Here is a 26,332-nt window from a genome sequence, read left to right as displayed (position 1 = left end):
CCCGTATACACAAAAGTACTTGTCCCAGAGCTGTCGTGCAACCTGCTTTGCCGATTGGTCGCGACAGGGATAAGCATGGGCCATTCTAGTAAAATGGTCTGTAACCACTAAAACGTCCATGCTCTTGCCCTTACAGTCTTCAGCGGACCAGAAATCCATACAGACCAGTTCGAGTGGGCTCGAGGTTCTAATGCTCTCAAGAGGGGCCCTGGCCTCTGGTTCAGGAGTCTTGCTGACCACACAGCGCATACAAGTTTTCACATACTCCCTGACATCCTGTTCCATATCAGTCCAAAAGAACCTCTGCCTGGCAAGATACAAAGTTCTGTACTGTCCCTGATGGCCGGCATCATCATGTATGCCTTGCAGCACCTGCTGGACCAACGAGGCTGCAACAACATACTGAAACCTTTTCTTCTTAGTCAGAGGATCTTTGATCACTCTGTAAAGAAGCCCATCAAACAATTTCAGTTTATCCCACTGCTTCAACATTTTCAAAACTCTGCTTGCCTCGAGAGCTCGTTCTCTTCTCGATGGACGTCTGCCGCGAGTCACATAAAACAGAACCCTGGACAGTGTACTGTCTTGATGCTGTTTTTCTTGCAGAACCTTAATAGGAAGCGCGGGTAAGGGACACTGACCAGCAGGGATCAACTGCTGCACAACCTGGGGAAGGTAAGAAATGGCTCTCCCTTCCGGACCCACCTCCCACTCGACATGACCCTCCAGCAAGGCTTTCACCTCGTGGGTGTCCAAGGAGTGATTTCCCAGTGTGGTGGTGTAAGTGCGGCAACCAACCCCCTGCTGATTAGCACTCAATCTGAATACCTCCTGAATGGTAATCTCTTGTATATGCTTGGCCTCTTCAAGCAAAGCTCCATAAGGCTCAGACACCAGTCTTCTGCTAACATGAGTCTGAACAAAAGGCTGTCTGCTGAGTGCGTCCGCGACAATGTTTTTGCTGCCAGGAATGTACTTAATGCTAAAATTGTACGGAGCCAACTTTGCAACCCACCTTTGCTCACATGCATCCAACTTCGGTTTGGTAAGTATGTACGTGAGTGGATTATTATCAGTCCAGACAGTAAAGTCATGGCCTTTCAGCCAATGACTGAACTTTTCGCAGACCGCCCATTTAAGAGCCAAGAATTCGAGCCTATGTGCAGGGTACTTTGTCTGAGCATGGGAAAGAGACTTGCTCGCAAAGGCAATGGGACGGGCCTTGCTTTCCCCCTTCGGCACTTGAGAGATGACTGCACCCAGTCCATCAAGTGACGCATCAGTGGAAAGGACGAAGGGTTGGGAGAAATCTGGATGAGCTAAAACCACTGAATTGAGCAAGGCCGATTTCAGTTGTTGGAACGACCTCTGATGTGCACTCGTCCAGTCACTTGGCTTGAGCTTCCTAAAGATGGCAACATTCTTTGACTGGCCCCTGTTCTTCCTAGGTGTCGCAGTCAAAGCAAAGAGAGGCTTAGCAATCCCAGAACAGTTCGGAATGAAGCGCTGGTAGTACATCACCATCCCTAAGAAAGACTTCAACTTCTTCGGAGAAGGTGTGACACCATCATCCGCCATCAAAGCTTTTTCAGTCACAGCAGCAATTGTCTGCACCTTGTCAGGGTCTGTGGAGACTCCTCCCTCATCCACAATATGACCCAGAAATTTTACACTCCGACGAAGTAAATAGCACTTTTTAGGCGCAAGCTTCAACCCATGAGCCCTCAGTCTGCTGAACACCAGCTCAAGCCGCCTCAGAGCCTCTCCTTCATCGGGTGCAAAAACCAAGAGATCGTCCAAGTAGCAGAGAAGAGTTAGGAAATTCTGATCGCCAAAGATGTTGGTCATAAGGCGCATAAAACTGGCTGGCGCATTACACAAACCCTGAGGCATACGATTAAACTCGTGGAGCCCCATGGGCGTGGTAAAGGCAGTCAATTTCTTGTCTTCCTCATGCATAGGAATGTTGTAATACCCAGACGTTAAGTCCATAGTGCTGAAGAAGGCATTTCCCCCCAGAGCAGAGAGACAATCAGCCTGGTGAGGTAATGGGTGAGCATCTTTGACCGTTCTGGAATTTAACCAACGGTAGTCAACACACACTCTCAAATCACCATTCTTCTTCCACACAAGCACCAGGGGCGACGCCCACTCACTGGAAGACTTCCTAATGATTTCCTTTTCCTCCATCTCTGACAGCACTTGCCTCAACTTTAGGTAATGCCCTGGCGGAACCCGCCGGTATGGGAGTCTGAACGGACGCGTGTCCGTGAGGTGGATTCGATGAACAAACCCAATGTCTTCACCACAGTCTAACTTGCCTCTAGAAAACACACCTTCATACTTCTGCAGCAAGATGTATAACTGATCTTTCCAGTATTTTGACACCTCACAAGAATCAATGTCAATATCACCCAATCCAATTTCCTGCAGAGCATTGCTGAACAGAGAGGCAGACGGGGGTGAGAGCCGACTACCGGTGTCAATCACGCTCTGGCTTTGCACCTGAATTGGTGAAGGGGTATCGGCCGCGCATAAATCCAAATCTTCTAAAGCGACACATGGAAAAACATCAGCCACTTTGGCATTACGTCTCAAAGTAACGGGTTTGTCGCTCGGATTGATAATTTTGACTGGCACCCATCTATCACCTGACATAGTCGCCACAGCTCTCCCCACCATGATATTCTTCTTGTGAGACTGAGAATGCGGAGCATCAATAAGAACTGCACTACCCCCAGAAACAGGAGCGCTCGATGGCAACCTAGCCCACACAAGATGCTCATGGCGTGGCAGCAAGGTCACAGCTTGAGACAATTTGGCTGTGCCAATGACATCAGGAATCACATTCCCCTTCCATCGGTTAACTCCTGATAACATATTCAAAAAATGTTCAATTGCAGGGTCATCTGTGGATTCAGGTTTGTTCATCACACGCCAATAACTCGGATTACGTCTGAATTGGCTAATGAGATGTTTTATCACATTTGAGCCCAAAATCAGTTGATCGTGTTGGCCGGGAACAATCAGAGTAGGTACACTAACCTCCTGTCCGTAGACATTCATCTCCAATTGAAAGACACATTTTGGTGTTACTTGCACTCCACCACATCCTACAAGTACAATGTCAGTGGGCACTTCGCTGCGTTGTGAAAACAAGCCAGCGCTTCGTAATTTCTGTTCGGCCTCCTCATTCATGGTACAGGCCATTGATCCACTGTCTATCAATGCTCGCAAAGAAACTTTACTATTCACAACAACATCAGTATAGAAGAGACTGTCAGATTTCACTAGCTTGTGTACATTCTGACAAACAATCACCCTACGACTAGGGAACGACTTACAACTTTCATCATATACTGATGACATATCATCTACAACGTTGAGGGACTGACTAAATGAACCCACATTGTTCCCTCCCACATGTGGGTGAGTCAGTTTTCCTGAACAGATGCAGTATTGGACCTAATGACCCCATTCGGCATGCATTCACGCTTCTGATGTCCAACAGCAAAGCATGCAAAGCACCTCCTCTCCCTCATACAGTGTGATCGTGTAGAGTGAGCTTTGTCCCCGCAGACGCGACAAGTAGCGTTATGTACCCTAAGACCAGGTGGCATAGCTGCAGGTGAATTTACCTGATTGGTTTTCTCCAACACTCTCTCTAACATACACAAAACACGCTCAAGTGCACCACCCTCTGCAGCTGAGGACTCACTAGGCCTGACTGGGCCACTGGAACTGGTTACGTTTGTACCGGGCATGTTTGAACTAACCTCCTCCTTAACATCTGCCATGGTGTGGGCAGCAGCCACAGCCACTTGGACTGGCTTAACTCTCCCTGCCTTTCCCATGAACACATGCTCTCTTTGATACTCGTCAATTGCTTCTTGGACTTCCATGAAAGTCCATCTACCTAAAGGCTTGCCTTTAAAGACACTAGTTAGTCCGGGATCATTGCAGCTCCTAATGAACATCATCGAAATCTCAGCATCCATGTTTTCCAATTTTCTGCCCTGCATTTTCAGGTGACGGTCTGCCTGCTCTGCCGCTGTATTCAACCGTACCCAATAATCCACTGGATCCTCACCCACACTGGGTTGAGTGGCATAAAAATCAGCTAACGGCAAGCTTGATACAGGATTCTCACTGAAGTACCGTCTGAGAATTTCATAAATCATTTCGGGATGAACTGCAGTATCAGGTGTTGAGCAACTCTTTAACCCCACCTGTACGATTTTCTTGGCCTTGCCCATTAAATGACTCAAAATCTCCTCAGGTTGATCTGAAAGAAGACACTTCTTTTTTTCCATATACACCTCCATCAGCTCTATCCATTCCTGCACTGTACATTTATCAGATGCTTCACCCCTGAATACAGCAGGTTCACGGACGTCAGACTTGATGACCACATTCACTTTGGAGAGATCCAGAGTGGTAGTGCCATTGTTGTCACTAGTCACTGGTGAGACTGGGATGGGCGATGGATTAGGAGCAAATATCCGGCTGGCTATTGAATCACCTATTTGATTCCCTAATGTAGTGATCAAGTCACGAAGCTCAGCTCTAGCTTCAATGTTACCAACAGACACAATAGGTGTGGATGATTCTGGGCCTGCAGGAGATGTAACTACATTGCCTGCATCAACCTGTGCATGATCTTCACTATTGCTGACGTGGGGGGGTGGAACTTCTGAGGGCGGAGTGAATTCTACAGGACGTGTAGCACTGAGCCCACCTACCCGAGTGTCGTCTGTGAAGGTTAATATCTTACCCTCCCCCACTGAAAATCCCATAATGCCCCTGCCCCTACCTCTTACTACATAAGGGGTCACATCGTCAGAAAATAAAAATCCACGTCCACTGGCCATAATGGAAATTGAAAATTCTCAATGCAAAATCAAAATTACAGGGAGATTTACCCTCATTAACCCCTTTTTAAAAGAACAAAACAAAACTTGACACGGTCAATTTAAACTTCACCAGATAACTTACAACCAAAACAGTAAAACATGGGTACTGATGACGAGGATTCGCTGGTCTTCCACCACAATACCTCCACGTGGGAAGCTTGACCCCGGTGATCGGCGACAGCGGCTGATCAGTTGAATCCTTGAAAGGTCACGGCACCAGTTTATGTAACCGACCCTGACTGGCCAGTTACATTTATAATGACGGTGAAACTATGACTGTAGATGGCCGAAGAACTGAAGGAGGCGTGGAGCAGATCCGCTGTGTTTTATTTTTCTGTAACACAAAAGGTGGGGTACGTCATGTGAGAGCTGGGGTAACGCTGGCATGCCCCTCTCTCCAGACCTCCAGCACGAGGATGCCATAACAATAAAATAATGACATTTAACACAACTAAAATAAACAGTAGGTCAAATCAAAAGAACAAAAATAAATAAATACAAACATGTAAAACACTTAACAGATCCTTTTACAGCTTTTCTTTTTCTGTTTAAACAGTTAAACATACCTGTAACACAAAAGGTGGGGTACGTCATGTGAGAGCTGGGGTAACGCTGGCATGCCTGCAACACGCAGTGAGCCGTTAGCACTTGTTCGCCGCTTAGCGCCTACTAATTAACATAAATTACGTCGTGAATATATAAATAAATAATATTTAAACATAGCGAGTGTGAAAGTGAGCGACTATGTACCACAAAATCACATCCACTGGTAGAAAATAATGAAAATGAAGAATATATTAACAAAAAGTTTCCGCAGCATTGAACAAGTGTAACTCACCCCTCTCTCCAGACCTCCAGCACGAGGATGCCTGGGCGTGTGCACCCCCAATAATTGCCCCACCGAAACACAACCAAATCATGGAACCAAAAACAAAGTAAATGTAAAATTTGGGGAAGTTCATTAAAAAAATAAAATAAAAATAAATTTATTTATAACACTGTTACATATGGACCACCTGTATCCGTCCTACGTGACCTTTGGCCCGCCCCACAAGCTAACAGTGACCCGGCAGTCAAACATGCGCCCCCTGGTGGAGGCAGAGACACACAACACAGACCTGGAGCATCAGCTGAGGGTTTATTAATGACCATGAAGAACAGGATCAGGGATCAGGATGTGTGAACAGAACCGATCCAGTTTCAGTCGCTCACATTTGATCCAAAACGCGTCGATGTCATCAGCCGTTACCGTGGAAACAGGAACCCGCGCAGACGAGCAGCTTCACGTCCTGATCTCATTCTTTTGATTGCAAGTCTTTTCATCTTTTTTCCTTCTCAGGGTTAAAGGTCTTTGTGGGCGTGGCTTCTGAGGGTGTGGTCACCCTCCAAACATTTCCAGTGCGAGGGCCAAACTCCTGATGTCCCTCGCACCACGGCAACACCTGCAACGCCGCCAAGGTCACGCACAGGTGTGTTTACTTCCTGTTTACCTAAGTTTAACTTCTGTTTCCCCTCCTGTTTCCCTCCTGTTTCCTTCCTATTTACTTCCTGTTTCCCTTCTGTTTCCTTCCTATTTACTTCCTGTTTCTTACTGTTTCCCTCCTGTTTCCTTCCTGCTCCCTCCTGTCTACTTCCTGTTTTCTTCCTGTTTCCTGTTGTCTACTTCCTGTGGAACAGGAACAGCTCTTCCTGCTCGTCGCTCTGCTTTGAAGGTTCCTGTTTCCTGTTGAGGTTGTGTCAAATCCACCAGAAGCTAAGGTCCACTTTGTGCTGCTCGCGTGTCAGAGGTCACGTGACACACACATCGGGGGTCACGTGATGTGTGTAGGGGGTCATGTGACACGTGCGTTGGGGGTCACGTGACACGCGTGTGTCACACTGAAACGTCGGCTGTGACTGTGGGGTCACCTGTTCAAAGAGTCACCTGTTTAACCCTTTCTCACCTGCAGTTTGAAACCATTGAGCGGTTTTCCCGCCACAGCGTTAGCATCAAGTCAAACTACAGAACCATCATCGGTTCAGAACCAATCAGTCACTCTAAACCCGGTTCTAGCTGGACAAGTATCAGGACCAGGACTGGTGTTCCTGCAGCAGAACTACCAGCGGCTGATCCACCAAACGTCAGGGTGAGCTGGACTCCAGCCCAGTTCCAGTTTGACCGTCGATAGTCTCAGTCCAGAAACCTCTGACCTCTGACCCCAGATGGATTCGACGCTGATCTCTGACCCCAGATGGACTCGACACTGACCTCTGCTCACCTCAGGTCACGTGACATGTGTGTAGGGGGTCATGTGACACGTGCGTTTGTGTCACACTGAAAAGTCGGCTGTGACTGTGGGGTCACCTGTTTAAAGAGTCACCTGTTTAACGCCGCCAAGGTCACGCACAGGTATGTTTACTTCCTGTTTACTACCTGTTTCCTTCCTGTTTGTCTGCTTGCGTGTGGGGGGTCATGTCACATGCGTGTTGGGGGTCATATCACACGAGTGTGGGGGTCACGTTACAGGCATGTCAGGGGTCATGTGACATGTGTGTTGGGGGTCATGTGACAGGTGAGTCAGAGGTCATGTGACACACGTGTGGGGTCATGTGACACACGTATCGGGGTTCATGTGATAGGCAAGTCAGAGGTCACATGACACAAGTGTGGTGTCATGTAACACTCGTGTTGGGGTCATGTGACGTGTGTTGGGGGTCATGTGACAGGCGAGTCACCAACCCGACATGTGTCGGGTTGGTGCAGACTTTAACAGGTTATACAAGCCGTGGCTTTGTGGGGCCCCCCCTGCAGAACAGGTAGTTCCTGAGGTGCCTCCTGAAGGTCCTGTCCCTCACGCCGTACACCACGGGGCTGACGGCGCGCGGCAGGATGTGGATGATGATGTAACAGGCGAACTGGGAGTCAGAGCGGTTCCTGGGGAAGCGCAGCAGCAGCGCCTGTCTCAGCAGCGGCTCGGCGTAGGTCGCCATGCACAGCAGCACCTGGAACCCGTGGAGAGCGATGGTGTTCCGGGCCTTCCGGGCGTCTCCGCTCGCCGCTTTGGCCGTGAACAGGATCCTGAAGTAGGTGTAGAAGATAACCAGCCAGACCACCACCAGGTAGACCACGTAGGTCACGTCCCTCTTCTGGACGATGCGGGGGTCAGGGAAGGCCGTCTCCCGCAGGCAGAACACTCGAGACCTGAAGAAGTCCAGAGGCTGCGTCGCCAAGGTGACAAACAGGTCGGGGAGGACGGACAGCATGCTGGTCGCCCACATCAGACCAATCAGCATCAGCGTCCTCCTGACGGTGCAGATGCGGGCGTGGCGCAGCGGCCTGCAGATGGCGATGTAGCACTCCATGGCCATGCAGGCCAGGTTCAGCGGCGTGTTCTCCGTGGCGAACAGCGCGATCAGCACGAACACGCAGCACACGGACACCTGGATGCGGTACAGGATGTAGCTGATGACGAACAGGACGGAGGTGAGCGTCACCTGGATCAGGTCGTTCACCACCAGGTGGAAGAACAGGATGTAGCGCGGGTTCGTGTAGAACACCTGAGGAGACAGGACATGGGTGGGTCAGCAGGGGTCACCTGAGCCCCGCCCAGTGCTAAACAGTCTATCAGAGTGTTTTAAAGGTAAGACAGACAGAAGGTGGTTTAATATCAGTGGGGGGGGGGGTTCGCAGACGTTTAAATTAACATAAATAATAAAATAGTTTGTCGTTCTATTGCGGAATTTTTCATGGTGGTCCTGGAACGTGTCAACTATGAGGAACGAGGGTTCACTGCAGTTTGTTTAATCTGCAGTGTGTTTAATCTGCAGTGTGTTTAATCTGCAGTGTGTTTAATCTGCAGTGTGTGTAATCTGCAGTTTGGTTAATCTGCAGTGTGTTTAATCTGCAGTGTGTTTAATCTGCAGTGTGTTTAATCTGCAGTGTGTTTAATCTGCAGTGTGTGTAATCTGCAGTTTGTTTAATCTGCAGTGTGTTTAATCTGCAGTTTGTTTAATCTGAAGTGTGTTTAATCTGCAGTTTGTTTAATCTGCAACTTGTTTAATCTGAAGTGTGTTCTAACAGGAACGGTGAGATATTCCAGATTAAAGTCTCAAAGCATTCTGGGATTCTCCTCCAGCTCACAGGACACTATTGTGATCCACAGTGAACTTCTATCCATTATAATCTGATCCACTGGGTTCTACTGTTTTCTATTGCGTTCTGTTGGTTCGGGTGAAGAACCAATGGGTCCAGTTGGTTCTTTCTGTCGACCGACAGGAAGAAGAACTGAGCCTCAGAGTCACAGGAGGAGACGTCACGTCTGATTCTGGATGTCTGTGTTTCAATTTGGATCACTTTTACTTCGTTCAGATGTGACGTGAACGTGATGGTGAACATGATGGTGAACATGATGGTGAACGTGATGGTGAACGTGATGGTGAACATGATGGTGAACATGATGGTGAACGTGATGGTGAACATGATGGTGAACATGATAGTAAACGTGACGGTGAACACGTACCTCGTGTCTGGTGAAGGTCTGGATGAGGCCGGCGTTGATGTAGTGGATGGAGATCCCCAGAACGATGACGATCACGTTCTTAGTCACCGCTTTGGTGAAGGAGTCCCGGTACTGGATCACCATGGTAACGTTAGCTGATGACACGTTCATGGTGACGGGCTGAGGGGGCACACACACACTCATGCACGCACACACACACACACACACACACACACACACACACACACACACACACACACAGGCAGCAAATCAGAGTGGGGATCAGTGACACACACACACACACACACACACACACACACACACAAACACACCCATCTGACTGTATGTCACCACATCCAGCAGAGCTCACCTAGAACCAGGACCGGGACCAGGACTGGATCAGGACGGAGCCCGGTTTGGCTCCAGACGTTCCAGCTGGAGGCTCCAGGTGTGATCGTCAGCGTTCGGCGTGAGGAGGAGCAGCGCTGTCCTCCAGGCGCTGCAGACTAACCCCCCAGCGGGTCTGACACGGCTTTATAAAGGGACACAGCCGGGCCAGAACCCTCCTGGTGTCTGCGCCACACGTGGGAACCACGTGACTCCACAGGTAGTAGGTCATGTGACCGTAGTCTGTGGAACACGCCCCCTACGGGATGTTTAGTGTGGGCTCGCCTGAACATCAAGGTGAGCTGGACTCCTGGCCCCGTTCAGGTTTGACAGCCACTTCTGACGGTCCAGAGACCCCCAATAGGACTGACCCAGTGTTTAGATGGTTCCGATAGGACTGACCCAGTGTTTAGATGGTTCCGATAGGACTGACCCAGTGTTTAGATGGTTCCCTGAGGACTGACCCAGTGTTTAGATGGTTCTGATAGGACTGACCCAGCGTTTAGATGGTTCCCTGAGGACTGACCCAGTGTTTAGATGGTTCCGATAGGACTGACCCATTGTTTAGATGGTTCCGATAGGACTGACCCAGTGTTTAGATGGTTCCCTGAGGACTGACCCAGTGTTTAGATGGTTCCGATAGGACTGACCCAGTGTTTAGATGGTTCCCTGAGGACTGACCCAGTGTTTAGATGGTTCCGATAGGACTGACCCATTGTTTAGATGGTTGCGATAGGACTGACCCAGTGTTTAGATGGTTCCCTGAGGACTGACCCAGTGTTTAGATGGTTCCGATAGGACTGACCCATTGTTTAGATGGTTGCGATAGGACTGACCCAGTGTTTAGATGGTTCCCTGAGGACTGACCCAGTGTTTAGATGGTTCCGATAGGACTGACCCAGTGTTTAGATGGTTCCCTGAGGACTGACCCAGTGTTTAGATGGTTCAGATAGGACTGACCCAGTGTTTCGATGGTTCCATTAGGAGCGACCCAGTGTTTAGATGGTTCCGTTAGTCTTAGAGCCACCAGACCCGGGTCAGACCAGCGGGTGTAGGTCAGAGCTCCTGCAGGCCTCCACCAGAGCATCCTGGGGGGGTTCTGAGGGGTGTTGGTGCTCAGTAGGCAGCAGCTGCCTTGTTGTCCTCCTTTCCAGAGGAACCTTTGGGGAGCCTCTAACACCTCCAGGAGTCCTCAGTGGTTCCAGCAGTCAGACTCCACAGCGCCTCCCCGGACCCATCAGTGAAGGTCAGCCGCTCTGGGGGGGTTGTTCTGGGGCAGCCAGCAGGAACACGCCTGCAGAGAGTGTCTGCAGAGAGTTCACCGTGGAACGCGTCACAGAGCCCTCGTCTGGAGGCCTGACATTTCATCTGCTCATTATGCTGAGAAGATCAACAGCTGGTCCACAGGGACGAGGGCAACGAGACGTCCTCCCCCAGGAGAGGAGCTGCAGCTCAGCTTCACCTCAGGACCAAAGGTCAGCTCAAGTTATTGCATCATCACTACCAAGGAGTAGGTTCTGGCAGGACTTCAGGGCTGGGTTCCTTCATCGGGTCAACCATCACAGCTGCACCACTGTCTCTAATCCATCATGTCTGTCCTCACCACTGTCTCTAATCCATCATGTCTGTCCTCACCACTGTCTCTAATCCATCATCTCTGTCCTCACCACTGCCTCTAATCCATCATCTCTGTCCTCACCACTGTCTCTAATCCATCATGTCTGTCCTCACCACTGTCTCTAATCCATCATGTCTGTCCTCACCACTGTCTCTAATCCATCATGTCTGTCCTCACCACTGTCTCTAATCCATCATGGCTGTCCTCACCACTGTCTCTAATCCATCATGGCTGTCCTCACCACTGTCTCTAATCCATCATGTCTGTCCTCACCACTGTCTCTAATCCATCATGGCTGTCCTCACCACTGTCTAATCCATCATGGCTGTCCTCACCACTGTCTCTAATCCATCATGGCTGTCCTCACCACTGTCTCTAATCCATCATGGCTGTCCTCACCACCACTCGACCTGCTGCACTGATTTCCCATCAGCCCCACACGTGGTGGATGCTGTTCTTTACTTTTAATTCTTTACATATTATTGCAGGGGGGAACCCATCAGTCTGGTCAGTCTTGTCTCTTTAAGACAGAGGTGTGCTGTGAGTCATGTGACCACTATGAGCTGCTATCAGCAAGTGGATCCACTAAACTCAGCTGGAAGCGGTCTGCAGCCAATCGGTGAGTCCTTCAGTTCGTGTCTTTGCAGCTCCAGGCTGGATGTCGTCTCCTGTCTGTTCTGCTTAATCTGTTTCCTGTTTGTGTGTCTGCTGTTGATGATGTCATCACTCTGCCGCCTTTCTGACAGTTAATTGGCTGATAAAGTTAAAGTTTGCACCATGCTAAATTGAGCAGCATGAAGCTAAAACTTGGATTAGTGTCTTTGTGTCTCATTGGTGTTGTCATTGTTTGGTTTCTTTAGTTTTACAAATGCTTGTTAGGTGTGAACTGCTTGTGCTAATTCCTGTACTTCCTGGTTTGCCACCAGGCATCATGGGAGCTGTAGTCGTTATTGTTGAAGGACTGAATACATAATTTTATTGACTTGATAAATTACTATGTATATTTGGATTTTTATAAAAAACATGTAGTAGATATAATTGATATTCATTATTATGTATCAATCTAATTCTTATTATGTTGCATTATACAGTATATATAGGTTCATTGATGCTTTTGTATAGAATAGTAGTTACTATGTTTAATATAATTACCGCTTATTATTGTTGTGATGTTTTCATATAAGTGAATCATTTTACAAACTTTCAGGTTTACTCCCTACATCTGCTGATAGTTCCACAACTTTAACTCCTGCTGCTCTGACTGAGAAAAATAAAGCAAACAAAAGAAGAATTGTTGAGTAGTGTCCCTGGAACGCCAGGTTACCCTTTCCATTGGCTGAAAAGTGGAACCGACATTGTAACACATGCTGGTGACGTCCTACAGGTTAGGGTTGTGAGGGTTAGGGTTAGGTTTAGGGTTAGGCTTAGGCTCAGGGTTAGGCTTAGGGTTAGGTTTAGGGTTAGGTTTAGGGTTAGGCTTAGGGTTAGCGTTAGGCTTAGGGTTAGGGTTAGGTTTAGGGTTGAAAGAGGGTTAGGTTTAGGGTTAGGCTTAGGGTTAGGGTTAGGGTTAAGCTTGGGGTTAGGGTTAGGGTTAGGCTTGTTGTTAGGGTTAGGTTTAGGGTTGAAAGAGGGTTAGTCTTAGGGTTAGGGTTAGGCTTAGGGTTGAAAGAGGATGTGCATTATGTTTTTAGTCCTACCTAAGTGACAAAATAAGGAAATTTGATGGAAAAACATCAGCAGTACAAAAATCAGCTTGAACAGAAAGACTGCAGTTATAAAATACTGATGGTTTTTATTGCAGGTAAAAACATTTAAAAACCATGATTGGCCAGGCTCATTATCATTCATTCATGATAACATTATTGTTTAATATTATACATAAATGTTATTTAAATTATTTATTTTAGATTCTCAAAAACTAAGATTGGAGACAATAAGAGCAGAAAGTGTTTGAGTGACCTGACACACAGTAAAGCGAAGAGTAAACAAAAAATTTAACAGATAAAGTAGATGACAGTAGAAAACATTCAAATGTCCTGTGGATGATTTTAAGGTCTGTGCACACGTAACAGATTTGAACACGTAACAGATTTGAACACGTAACAGATTTGAACACGTAACAGATTTGAACACGTAACAGATTTGAACACGTAACAGATTTGAACATGTAACAGATGTGTTCAGGCTTCAGCCTGTGGGATGGCAAAGGTTCAGTTGCTTTGGGCCAGGCTTCATTTACACCACAAGTTCCTCTTCAGGTACTTCCTGAAGGTCTCATCTCGTATGCCGTAGATGATCGGACTGATGGATCGCGGTAGGATGTGCACGATGATGTAGAAGGCAAACCTGGCGTCTATGTAGGTGAGCGGAAACCATCGCTGGACCAGGTCCAGCAGCTGGGGGCCGATGTACGTGGCCATACACAGCAGCACCTGGAAGCCGTGCAGCACGATGGTGTTCCTGGCCTTCTTGCTGTCCTTGCTAGCGGCTCTCGCAGTGAACAGGATTCTGAAGTACGTGTAGAAGATGGTCAACCAGACCATGACCAGAAACACAGAGTGAATGATGTTCCTCTTCTGGACCAGGAACGGGCTTGGAAACAGGTTTGCTTTGTGGCACATCACCTGGGAATGGAAGTAGTCCAAAGGCTGCGTTGCCATGGTGACGAACAGATCAGGAAGAACCACAGACATGCTCATCACCCAAATGAGACCAATCAGCATCAAGGTTTTCTTGATGGTGCATATTCGAATGTGGCGCAGAGGTAAACACACGGCGATGTAGCACTCGACGGCCATGCCAGCAAGGTTCAGGGGCGTGTTCTCCGTGGCAAACAGGGTGACCAGGATGATGACGCAGCACAAGGACACGTTGATTCTGTGGACGGTGTAGCTGATGAGGAAGAGGAGGACAGACAGCATCACATGGATCATGTCATTAACAACCAGGTGGATGAAGAGAGTGTATCGTGGATTGAGGTAGAAGATCTGTGGATCCAAAGGAGAAAAGAGTCTTCATGTACACGATAGAAGGATTCATTCGTCTACGCTAACAGCCTTCATGTTCCAGCTGGTCGCCTCATGGTGTTGAATCAGACTGGAGATGTCAGATGAAGGCTGTCACGTTGGAACAACATGGAAACATTGAGCTGCTGTTAGCTAACGACAGCTATCACCACGTTGTTGAATCTAAGCTAGTCTAAGCTAGGAGGACCAGACAGATTGAATCTGAACGACCAATAGCAACAGACAGATGTTGAGGGACAAAAGATGCTGTTTCTGCAACTCCTGCAAGAATGAAAAGGACCTGAATATCAATCAAGCAAGGATGAAATGCAAGAAGCGTCTGCAAGCATCACAATAAACGTCTAACGTGTGGTGAGATAGCCCACATCAACCTGTCTGATGTTTGGTACCCGAGGTTTGTTAGCTAATGTCAGCTGGTGTTGGCTAATGTCGGCTCGTTTATGATTCATACTACAATGACAGGAAGAAGAATGAGACCTGGTGTTTGCTGAAGGTGTGAATGAAGGTCGCATTGATGAAGGTGATTGAGACTCCGAGAAGCAGAACCAGAAGATTCTTGGCCAAAGCTTTGGACAACGGTTCTGGAGACCGACCAGGAAATCTGGGATTGGCAGTCGAATTCATGTCTGCGGCAACAAGCAGAAGAAAATTCAAGAAAACACAAGAAAACAAGAGAAACCACGAGAAAACAAGAGAAAGAGAGAAAACAACCTCACTTGTTTTCTCCTCTTCTTTTCCCAAGCTGAAAGGAAAAGAAGAGGAGAAAACGAGAGAAAACACAAGAAAAACATGAGTAAACATGAGTCAACATGGGTAAACATGGGTAAACATGGGTAAACATGGGTAAACATGAATAAACATGAATAAACATGGGTAAACATGGGTAAACATGGGTAAACATGAGTAAACATGGGTAAACATGGGTAAACATGGGTAAACATGGGTAAACATGGGTAAACATGAGTAAACATGGGTAAACATGAGTAAACATGGGTAAACATGGGTAAACATGAGTAAACATGGGAAAACAAGGGTAAACATGGGTAAACATGAGTAAACATGAATAAACATGGGTAAACATGGGTAAACATGAGTAAACATGAGTAAACATGGGTAAACATGGGTAAACATGGGTAAACATGGGTAAACATGAGTAAACATGGGTAAACATGGGTAAACATGAGTAAACATGAGAAAACATGGGTAAACATGGGTAAACATGAGTAAACATGAGTAAACATGGGTAAACATGGGTAAACATGGGTAAACATGGGTAAACATGGGTAAACATGAGTAAACATGGGTAAACATGGGTAAACATGAGTAAACATGAGAAAACATGGGTAAACATGAGGAAACATGGGTAAACATGAGTAAACATGAGTAAACATGGGTAAACATGAGTAAACACGGGTAAACACGAGTAAACATGGGTAAACATGGGTAAACATGGGTAAACATGAGTAAACATGAGTAAACATGAGTAAACATGGGTAAACATGGGTAAACATGAGTAAACATGGGTAAACATGGGTAAACATGAGTAAACATGGGTAAACATGGGTAAACATGAGTAAACATGGGTAAACATGAGTAAACATGAGTAAACATGGGTAAACATGGGTAAACATGAGTAAACATGGGTAAACATGAGTAAACACGGGTAAACATGAGTAAACACGGGTAAACATGAGTAAACACGGGTAAACATGGGTAAACATGGGTAAACATGGGTAAACATGGGTAAACATGAGTAAACATGGGTAAACATGAGTAAACACGGGTAAACATGAGTAAACATGGGTAAACATGGGTAAACATGGGTAAACACAGACCCTGGTGGGAACAGATCTAAATATCAGAACAACAAAACAGAATTTAATGTGACAGATGAGTTTAGGCTTCACCTAAACGGTCGTCTGGGCTACCAGAAGATGGAGGGGGGGCGTCCAGTCAGAGGCAGACCAACCTGGAAGTAGACGGGGCCACCATTGGGTCAGAGAAAACAGAGCGGGGGGGGGGGCAGAGCTCACAGGAAACCACACTGGACTCAACACACAATCACATGACTCAATGTGGATCAATTAGATCAAAATAAATCACCGTCAGTGAGGCACAGGCGCAAAGCGTGATGTGTGTGCTGGAGGCGATGTTTACCTGAGCTCACCTGGCAGTGCCACACATTAGGGCCGCAGCGTCTCTTCAACGCTCTGTGCTGAGCTCTGCACCAATCAGAGGACAGGCCACACCCCCCACGCGCTCGTCTGCAGGTGATGTCAGAGGAGGCAGATGAGACCGGATCAGAACCAGCACTCTGTGTGTGTGTGTGTGTGTGTGTGTGTGTGTGTGTGTGTGTGTGTGTGTGTGTTGGTGTGCAGGCCACCGTTAACAGCTGGGACAAACAAACAGGAAGTGGATGTGACCCTCCTTCCTGTCAGGTGGGTTCCTGCCCTGAACCGTGTTGTCAGTAACATGTTGGCGTGTGGACCGTCGTCGGTGCTGAAGGTCTATGGACCACCTGTATCCGTCTTACGTGACCTTTGACCCGCCCCACAAGCTAACAGTGACCCGGCAGTCAAACATGCGCCCCCTGGTGGAGGCAGAGACACACAACACAGACCTGGAGCATCAGCTGAGGGTTTATTAATGACCATGAAGAACAGGATCAGGGATCAGGATGTGTGAACAGAACCGATCCAGTTTCAGTCGCTCACATTTGATCCAAAACGCGTTGATGTCATCAGCCGTTACCGTGGAAACAGGAACCCGCGCAGACGAGCAGCTTCACGTCCTGATCTCTACCTAAGGTTAACTTCTTGTTTCCCTCCTGTTTCCCTTCTGTTTCCTTCCTATTTACTTCCTGTTTCTTACTGTTTCCCTCCTGTTTACTTCCTGTTTCCCTCCTGTTTACTTCCTGTTTCCCTCCTGTTTCCTTCCTATTTACTTCCTGTTTCTTACTGTTTCCCTCCTGTTTCCTCCCTGCTCCCTCCTGTCTACTTCCTGTTTTCTTCCTGTTTCCTGTTGTCTACTTCCTGTGGAACAGGAACAGCTCTTCCTGCTCGTCGCTCTGCTTTGAAGGTTCCTGTTTCCTGTTGAGGTTGTGTCAAATCCACCAGAAGCTAAGGTCCACTTTGTGCTGCTCGCGTGTCAGAGGTCACGTGACACACACATCGGGGGTCACGTGATGTGTGTAGGGGGTCATGTGACACGTGCGTTGGGGGTCACGTGACACGCGTGTGTCACACTGACACGTCGGCTGTGACTGTGGGGTCACCTGTTCAAAGAGTCACCTGTTTAACCCTTTCTCACCTGCAGTTTGAAACCATTGAGCGGTTTTCCCGCCACAGCATTAGCATCAAGTCAAACTACAGAACCATCATCGGTTCAGAACCAATCAGTCACTCTAAACCCGGTTCTAGCTGGACAAGTATCAGGACCAGGACTGGTGTTCCTGCAGCAGAACTACCAGCGGCTGATCCACCAAACGTCAGGGTGAGCTGGACTCCAGCCCAGTTCCAGTTTGACCGTCGATAGTCTCAGTCCAGAAACCTCTGACCTCTGACCCCAGATGGACTCGACGCTGATCTCTGACCCCAGATGAACTCGACGCTGACCTCTGCTGGGGTAGCGTTGTAAAGTTCAAACACAACACCAGAGAAAAGAAAGGAGTGGTTTTGACAGGAGAACTTCTCCAGAGGTCTCAGAAGTCCAGCCTTTTGCCTCCAGACGTTCTCTGTGACCTCGTGTGAAGAAAGGAGTGAAGCTCTGCTGCGGAGCTTCAGGTGGGGGGGTGTTGGTGCTCAGTAGGCAGCAGCTGCCTTGTTGTCCTCCTTTCCAGAGGAACCTTTGGGGAGCCTCTAACACCTCCAGGAGTCCTCAGTGGTTCCAGCAGTCAGACTCCACAGCGCCTCCCCGGACCCATCAGTGAAGGTCAGCCGCTCTGGGGGGGTTGTTCTGGGGCAGCCAGCAGGAACACGCCTGGTGTCTGCAGAGAGTTCACCGTGGAACAACACGTCACAGAGCCCTCGTCTGGAGGCCTGACATTTCATCTGCTCATTATGCTGAGAAGATCAACAGCTGGTCCACAGGGACGAGGGCAACGAGACGTCCTCCCCCAGGAGAGGAGCTGCAGCTCAGCTTCACCCAAGGACCAAAGGTCAACTCAAGTTGTTGCATCATCACTACCAAGGAGTAGGTTCTGGCAGGACTTCAGGGCTGGGTTCCTTCATCGGGTCAACCATCAGGACGTCCACTGGATCAGTCAGCTGATCAGCTGATTGATCCATCAAACACTGATGGAAACACCACCACCAGCTTTAGAGGCTCCACACAGAGCTGCTGGAGATGATCTGGACCCCCGGTGATCCTGGACCGTGGGCCGTCGGGTTCTGGTGGAGCAAGACGGTCCCAGGAGTTCCTGGCCCCCCCACACTTTGATTTTGTGTCTCTGTATTCCACATAAAAATAAACAGATCCATGTTGGTGTGTTTTTCTTCAGCACAACTTCACCTGTGAGTACAGATAGTTATTATTTCACTATATTATTTATTATTAAATATGATTTACTATAACTTCACTGACATACTGGGACAAAACATATGCAAACTATCAAATTCAAATTGAATAAAATTATATTTATTGTATTACAAACCAGGAACTTCAAAATATAAATATATGTTGATAACACAAATATACAAAAGTGAAATTAAAATAAAATAATAGTAAATACAAATATTTACAAGAAAACATTTTTTAGGTGCTTTAAGCTGAAACCAGGAGTCAGTGTCGGGGTCACCTCCAGCTGTCCAGGGGTCAGTGTCGGGGTCACCTCCAGCTGTCCAGGGGTCAGTGTCGGGGTCACCTCCAGCTGTCCAGGGGTCAGTGTCGGGGTCACCTCCAGCTGTCCAGTGGTCAGTGTCGGGGTCACCTCCAGGGGTCAGTGTCGGGGTAACCTCCAGCTGTCCAGGGGTCAGTGTCGGGGTCACCTCCAGCTGTCCAGGGGTCAGTGTCGGGGTCACCTCCAGCTGTCCAGGGGTCAGTGTCGGGGTAACCCCCACCTGTCTAGGGGTCAGTGTCGGGGTCACCTCCAGCTGTCCAGGGGTCAGATCAGTACACACACACATGAAACAACATTTAAATGACTTGATCAGATTATAGATCATCTGTACTTGATGGACGGTGAATTAAAATAGTTTCTCTTCTGATCGTCTGTGTCTTCTTCTTCTTTTGCTTTCGGCTTTTCCCTTCAGGGGTCGCCACAGTGAATCAATTGCCTCCATCTAACCCTGTCCTTTGCATCCTTCATGTCCTCTTTCACTACGTCCATAAACCTCCTCTTTGGTCTTCCTCTAGGCCTCCTGCCTGGCAGTTCAGAACTCAGCATCCTTCTACCAATATATTCACTATCTCTCCTCTGGACATGTCCAAACCATCTCAGTCTGGCCTCTCTGACTTTATCTCCAGAACCTCTAACATGTGCTGTCCCTCTGATGTACTCATTCCTGATCCTATCCATCCTGGTCACTCCCAGAGAGAACCTCAGCATCTTCATCTCTGCTACCTCCAGCTCTGTCTCCTGTCTTTTCCTCAGGGACACTGTCTCTAGACCAAACAACATCGCTGGTCTCACCACAGTTTTGTACACCTTTCCTTTCATTTTAGCTGAAACTCTTCTATCACACATCACACCTGACACTTTCCTCCACCCGTTCCATCCTGCCTGGACACGCTTCTTCACCTCTTTTCCACACTCTCCATTGCTCTGGACTGTTGAGCCCAAGTACTTCAAATCCTCCACCTTCTTGATCTCTTCTCCCTCTAACCTCACTCTTCCACTTGGGTCCCTCTCATTCACACACATGTACTCTGTCTTACTGCGGCTAACCTTCATTCCTCTCCTTTCCAGGACAAACCTCCACCTCTCTAGCTTCTCCTCCACCTGTTCCCTGCTCTCACTACAGATCACAATGTCATCTGCAAACATCATAGTCCATGGAGATTCCTGTCTAACCTCGTCTGTCAGCCTGTCCATCACCATAGCAACAAGAAGGGGCTCAGAGCTGATCCCTGATGCAGTCCCACCTCCACCTTGAACTCCTCTGTCACACCTACACACACCTCACCACTGTCTTACAGTCCTCATACATGTCCTGCACCGCTCTAACATACTTCTCTGCCACTCCAGACTTCCTCATACAATACCACAGTTCCTCTCTGGACACCCTGTCATCAGCTTTCTCCAGATCTACAAAAACACAATGCAGCTCCCTCTGGCCTTCTCTGGACTTCTCTATCAACATCCTCAAAGCAAATACTGCATCTGTAGTACTCTGTTTTGGCATGAAACCATACTGCTGCTCACAAATGTTCACTTCTGCCCTTAGTCTAGCTTCCACTACTCTCTCCCATAACTTCATTGTATGGCTCATCAGCTGTATTCCTCTGTAGTTGCCACAACTCTGCACATCTCCCTTGTTCTTAAAAATGGGCACCAGCACACTTCTCCTCCATTCCTCAGACATCTTCTCACTATCTAAGATCCTGTTGAACAACCCAGTCAGAAACTCTACCGCCACCTCTCCTAGACACTTCCAAACCTCTACAGGTATATCATCAGGACCGACTGCCTTTCCACTCTTCATCCTCTTCAATGCCCTCCTCACTTCATCCTGACTAATCTTTGCTACTTCCTGGTCCACAACAGTCACCTCTTCTAGTCTTTGTTCTCTCTCATTTTCCACGTTCATCAACTCTTCAAAGTACTCTTTCCATCTTCCCATCACACTACTGGCACCTGTCAATAGACTTCCATCCCTATCCTTAATCACCCTAACCTGCTGCACGTCCTTCCCATCTCTATCTCTCTGTCTTGCCAATAGATCAGTCTCTCCCTCCTTACTGTCCAACCTAGCATACAAGTCATCATAAGCTTCTTGTTTGGCCTTTGCTACCTCTACCTTGACCTTACGCTGCATCTCCCTGTACTCCTGTCTACTCTCCTCAGTCCTCTCAGTGTCCCACTTCCTCTTAGCTAACCTCTTTCTCTGTATACACTCCTGTACCTCCTCATTCCACCACCAAGTCTCCTTATCTACTTTCCTTCCAGATGACACACCAAGTACTCTCCTACCTGTCTCCCTGATCACATTAGCTGTGTATGTGTAGGTTCTCAGTCATCCAGGTCATGGTTATCCAGAAGCTGTTGAGTCGATCCACTGGCATAAAGAAAGTTCTTGAAGATGTTTCGTCTTTCATCCAACAGACTTCTTCAGTTCAGAGAGTGGCTGATAATGTCCCAGTTTATTAACCCTGTGGGGTGTGGTCAATGCTTTTCACATTCCAACGACTGTTGTTACACCCGTCAACGATTGTTGGTGGGGGTGTCAAAGGTGGTCGTTCAGATGTGAGTTACACCTACTTCCAGTACAGAGGGAACTTCTATAGGCAGAAACACGGATGTCCCATGGGCTCGCCGGTATCATGGCCAATTTGTACATGGAAGAGGTGGAACACAAGGCCCTTACCTCGTTCAACGGAACACCACCAAGCCACTGGTTCCAGTATGTGGACGACACCTGGGTTAAGATAAAAATCCACGAGGTGCAACCTTTCACCGAACACATCAGCTCGGTGGACAGAAACATGAAGTTCACCAGAGAGGATGTGAAGGATAACAGTTTGCCCTTTTTGGATTGTGAGGTCAGCATAAAAGATGACAAGTCTGTATGTTGGGTTATATAGGAAACCAACATACACGGACCAATACCTGCTTTTTGACTCTCACCACCCACTGGAGCACAAGCTGGGCATCATCAGGACCCTCCAAGACAGGGCTGATAATCTACCAACCAGTGCCCAAGACCAGGTGAAAGAACACCAACACCTGGAAAGGGCACTGAAAACCTGTGGATATCCTGACTGGACCTTCGTGAAAGCTGACACAAGATCCAGAAAGGAGAACAACCCAGTGAGGACAGAAGAGAGCAGACAATGGTTTAGTGATCCGTTTGTGTCTGGAGTGTCTGAAAAGCTGAGGAGGATCTTTAACAAACACATGGTTCCTGTGTATTTTAAGCTGGGTAACACCCTCCGACAAAGACTGGTCCACCCAAAAGACCCCCCACCACACAGTCAGAAGACCAATCTGGTGTATGCAGTTAAATTCCCCTATGTCTACATAGGGGAAACCAAACAACCACTACACAGACGCATGGCTCAACACAGAAGAGCCAACACATCAGGACAGGACTCAGCAGTCTGCCCCCCCTCAAGTAAGAGGGACACTCATTTCAGGACACAGATGTTCAGATCCTGGACAGGGAAGATAAATGGTTTGAGAGAGGAGTGAAAGAGGCCATCCACGTCAAAGTGGAGAAGCCATCTCTGAATGGGGGGGTCTGTGACATCACCTTTCTCCCATTTATAATCATGTCCTTTCAAAGCTCCCAAAAAGATTGTCTCAGCGGATTGACCCAGGTGATGGATCTCATGCTAATGACCCTCATTAGCATACAAAGGTGTAAATCACATCTCAACGACCACCTTTGACACCCCCACCAACAATCGTTGAGGAGCCAGACGGGTTTAACAACGGTCGTTGGAATGTGAAAAGCACTGAGCTGGGACATTATCAGCCACTCTCTGAACTGAAGAAGTCTCTTGGATGAGAGACAAAACATCCTCAAGAACTTTCTTAACGTCCAGTGGATCGACTCAACAGCTTTTGGATACACATTAGCTGTGGTTTTCCAGTCATCTGGAACACCTCCTGACCACCCAGAGCCTGTCTTAACTCCTTCCTAAAAGTCCTGCAACACTCTTCCTTTTTCAGCTTCCACCATTTCGTCTTCTGCTCTGCCTTTGTCCTCTTGATCTTCCTCACCACCAGAGTCATCTTACACACCACCATCCTATGCTGTTTGGCTACACTCTCACCTACCACTACTTTACAGTCACTGATCTCCTTCAGGTTACACCGTCTACACCAGATGTAGTCTACCTGTGTGCTCCTACCTCCACTCTTATAGGTCACTCTATGTTCCTGCCTCTTCTGGAAGAAAGTATTCACTACAATCAATCAATCAAGTTTTATTTATATAGCGCTTAATCATGACAGCAGACATTTCAAAGCGCTTCAACAGACAGAAACCCAACTGAACCCTCCAGAGCATCAGAGACAGTGGAGGGAAAAACTCCTTCATTGAGGAAGAAACTCCGGGCAGGACCCAGACTCTTTAGGGCGGCCATCCGCCTCGACCGGTTGGGTGGAAAAGAAATCAAAGGAAGATAAGAACAGCATCAGAGAGAGAGAGACAGAGAGAGAGTGAGACAGGCCAGATAGGGACAGTATCAATATGGTTAAGGTTGATAAAGTCAAGGCACAATTACAGCTGTGTGGATGACTGTATGGAGGAAGGAGGGAGAAAGGAAGCAGGACCCCAGCCGATGGATAGTTGAGGGGTGGTACTGGTGGGCTTGGAGGAGAAGGTCCACAGCACATGGAGAGATGGGGGTGATACTGGTGGGCTCGGAGGTGCAGGTCCACAGAGGAAGGTCCACGGCAGCTGGGCGGATGAGGGGTGGAACAGTAAGATGACACCAAGGAAGAGAGGCAGCAGGACCCCAGTTGATGGTTAGGTGAGGGGTGATACTGGTGGATGGGAGGTGTAGGTCCACAGCAGATGGTCCACAGCGGATGGGTGGATGAGGGGTGGAACAGTATGGTGGCGCGGAGGAAAAAGGAAGCCGGACCCCAGCCGATAATTAGGTTAGGGGTGGTACTGGTGGGATGGGAAGAGCAGGTCCATAGCAGATGGGCGGATGAGGGGTGAACCTGAGAAAAACCTGGGAGAACATAGAGCACAGAGACTCCAGGAAAGAAGTTTAGTTAGTAGGGTGTGATTGGAGACTTGGAGAGTGAGATCAGAGAGGAGGAGGAGTAACAGAGATGGTTGGAGAGAAGGGGGAGGAGAGAGGAACTCAGTGAGTCTGGATGTTGAGTCTCCAGCAGTGTAGGTCTATATGAAAATAAAGTCATGTCCATTGAAGTCTGCACCAATGACAACTCTCTCACTTCTAGGCATGCTCTGCATCACTTCATCAAAGTCCAGCCAGAATTTCTCCTTCTCCTCCAGCTCACATCCTACCTGTGGAGCATACCCGCTAACAACATTGAACATCACACCTTCTATTTCTAGCTTCAGACTCATCACTCTATCTGACACTCTTTTTACCTCCAGGACATTCCTAACAAACTCCTCCTTCAAGATAACTCCTCCTCCATTTCTCTTCCCATCTACACCATGATAGAACAACTTGAACCCTGCTCCTAAACTTCTAGCCTTGCTACCTTTCCACCTGGTCTCCTGGACACACAGTATGTCTACCTTCCTCCTCTGCATCATGTCAAACAACTCTCTACCTTTTCCTGTCATAGTTCCAACATTCAACGTCCCTACTCTCAGTCCTATACTCTTGGTGTTCCTCTTCTCTGTCTTCCTACGAACACACTTTCCTCCTCTCCTTCTTCGACCAACAGTAATCCAATTTCCACCGGCGCCCTGTAGGTCAACAGCGCCGATGGCGGTCGTTGTTAACCCGGGCCTCGACCGATCCGGTATGGAAGTCATAGGTTTGATCCGCATCTTTGATTTGGCAAAAGTCTTACGCCGGATGCCCTTCCTGATGCAGCCATCTGTATTTATCCGGGATTGGGACCGGCACAATAAGACACTGGCTTGTGTCCTCTTGTGGCTACATTTCTACATTCGTTAATCGTGTGGTTCCTGAACGCATTAACCACGAGGAGCGAGGGATCACTGTACACCTTTTCCCACACTCTGACAGACTGCGTACGACAGACTGGTGTAAACCTACATAAATACTGGACTTTATATGCGTATGAATGTCTTTATAACATTTGCAGTATGGAATAACAAAAAAAAGCTGTAAATGTTCATGTTTAGTTTGTCTTACACTCACCACTGGTGAATTAACGCTCACAGCTGAACCAGATCATCATGAAGATAAAATATCATCGTCTTCCTCACCATGAAACCTTCGACCGTCTCCTCGTTTGTCTCCAAACGCTCCTTTTCTAACGTCTTCTTTAGATCAATGTTAGCAGCCGACCGCTAGCTGATTGTTAGCTTACCGCTAGCGGTGGTTAGCATCTGATCACCACTGATGGTGTTACTCTGATCACGTTTCACTCACTGATGCGTGGTTTCACTACTTTGCTGATTTTCATTAGGTGGTCATGTGATCACGTACGTGGGAAAAGGTGTACAGTGATCCCTCCCTCCTCGTGGTTAATGCGTTCAGGAACCACACGATTTACGAATTCCATGACAGAGCGACAAACTATTTTATTATTTAGGGTAATTTAATCCTGATATTAAACCACCTTTTATCTGTATTACCTTTAAAACACTCTGATAGACTGTTTAAAGCGCCTTTGTGAAGTCCGCGACTCACAGAACGTAGCGCACTTCAGGATGCTGTCAGCCAACAGGATGCGTGTACAGCATCACATGACTGCCTACTAAAAATCTGAGATGAGGTGAAGTCACGAGCGTTGGTGCGCAAATGCATGAGGGCACACTGTACAGATAGAAGGTGGTTTAATATCAGTGTGTGTGGGGGGGGGGTGTTCATAAACGTTTAAATTACTGTAAAACGTAAAATAAATAGTTTGCAGAATTATTTTTTTTGGCCTCATAAACCGTAATGAGAGATCACTCCGTATGGACAGAAACACAGCGCCGCCCTGTAGACGGGGCATTGAAAAACATTTTGTAAGATCAAATGTAAACAATCATATTTGGGTTTTCCGTGGCTCCACGTGAACATCCAGAGTCTCTGGTCTATGCCATCGTGTAACGGTGATGTGGTGATCTTTTTGACACACCA

The 26,332-nt window shown here is 47.8% G+C and overlaps 2 protein-coding genes across 2 annotated transcripts; both read right to left on the bottom strand.

The window, feature by feature from the left end:
* Nucleotides 1-7,667: 7,667 nt before the first annotated feature.
* On the bottom strand, nt 7,668-9,562 carry LOC137595648 (odorant receptor 131-2-like). The gene is made up of 2 exons (XM_068315862.1): nt 9,413-9,562; nt 7,668-8,450 (listed from the first exon to the last, which is right to left on the bottom strand). Exons 1-2 carry the CDS (start codon nt 9,560-9,562, stop codon nt 7,668-7,670), a joined length of 933 nt encoding a protein of 310 aa, XP_068171963.1.
* A 4,065-nt stretch (nt 9,563-13,627) lies between these two features.
* LOC137595647 (odorant receptor 131-2-like) lies at nt 13,628-22,065 on the bottom strand. The gene is made up of 5 exons (XM_068315861.1): nt 21,946-22,065; nt 19,350-19,483; nt 18,853-18,914; nt 14,900-14,988; nt 13,628-14,383 (listed from the first exon to the last, which is right to left on the bottom strand). The coding sequence occupies exons 1-5, from the start codon at nt 22,063-22,065 to the stop codon at nt 13,628-13,630; spliced, it is 1,161 nt and encodes a 386-aa protein (XP_068171962.1).
* Nucleotides 22,066-26,332: the final 4,267 nt, after the last annotated feature.

Source organism: Antennarius striatus, chromosome 5, assembly GCF_040054535.1.
Source record: "Antennarius striatus isolate MH-2024 chromosome 5, ASM4005453v1, whole genome shotgun sequence".
In the NCBI taxonomy this organism is placed as follows: domain Eukaryota; kingdom Metazoa; phylum Chordata; class Actinopteri; order Lophiiformes; family Antennariidae; genus Antennarius; species Antennarius striatus.
The sequence above is the reverse complement of the archived record's forward strand: the minus strand, read 5'-3'. Positions and strand labels throughout refer to the sequence as shown.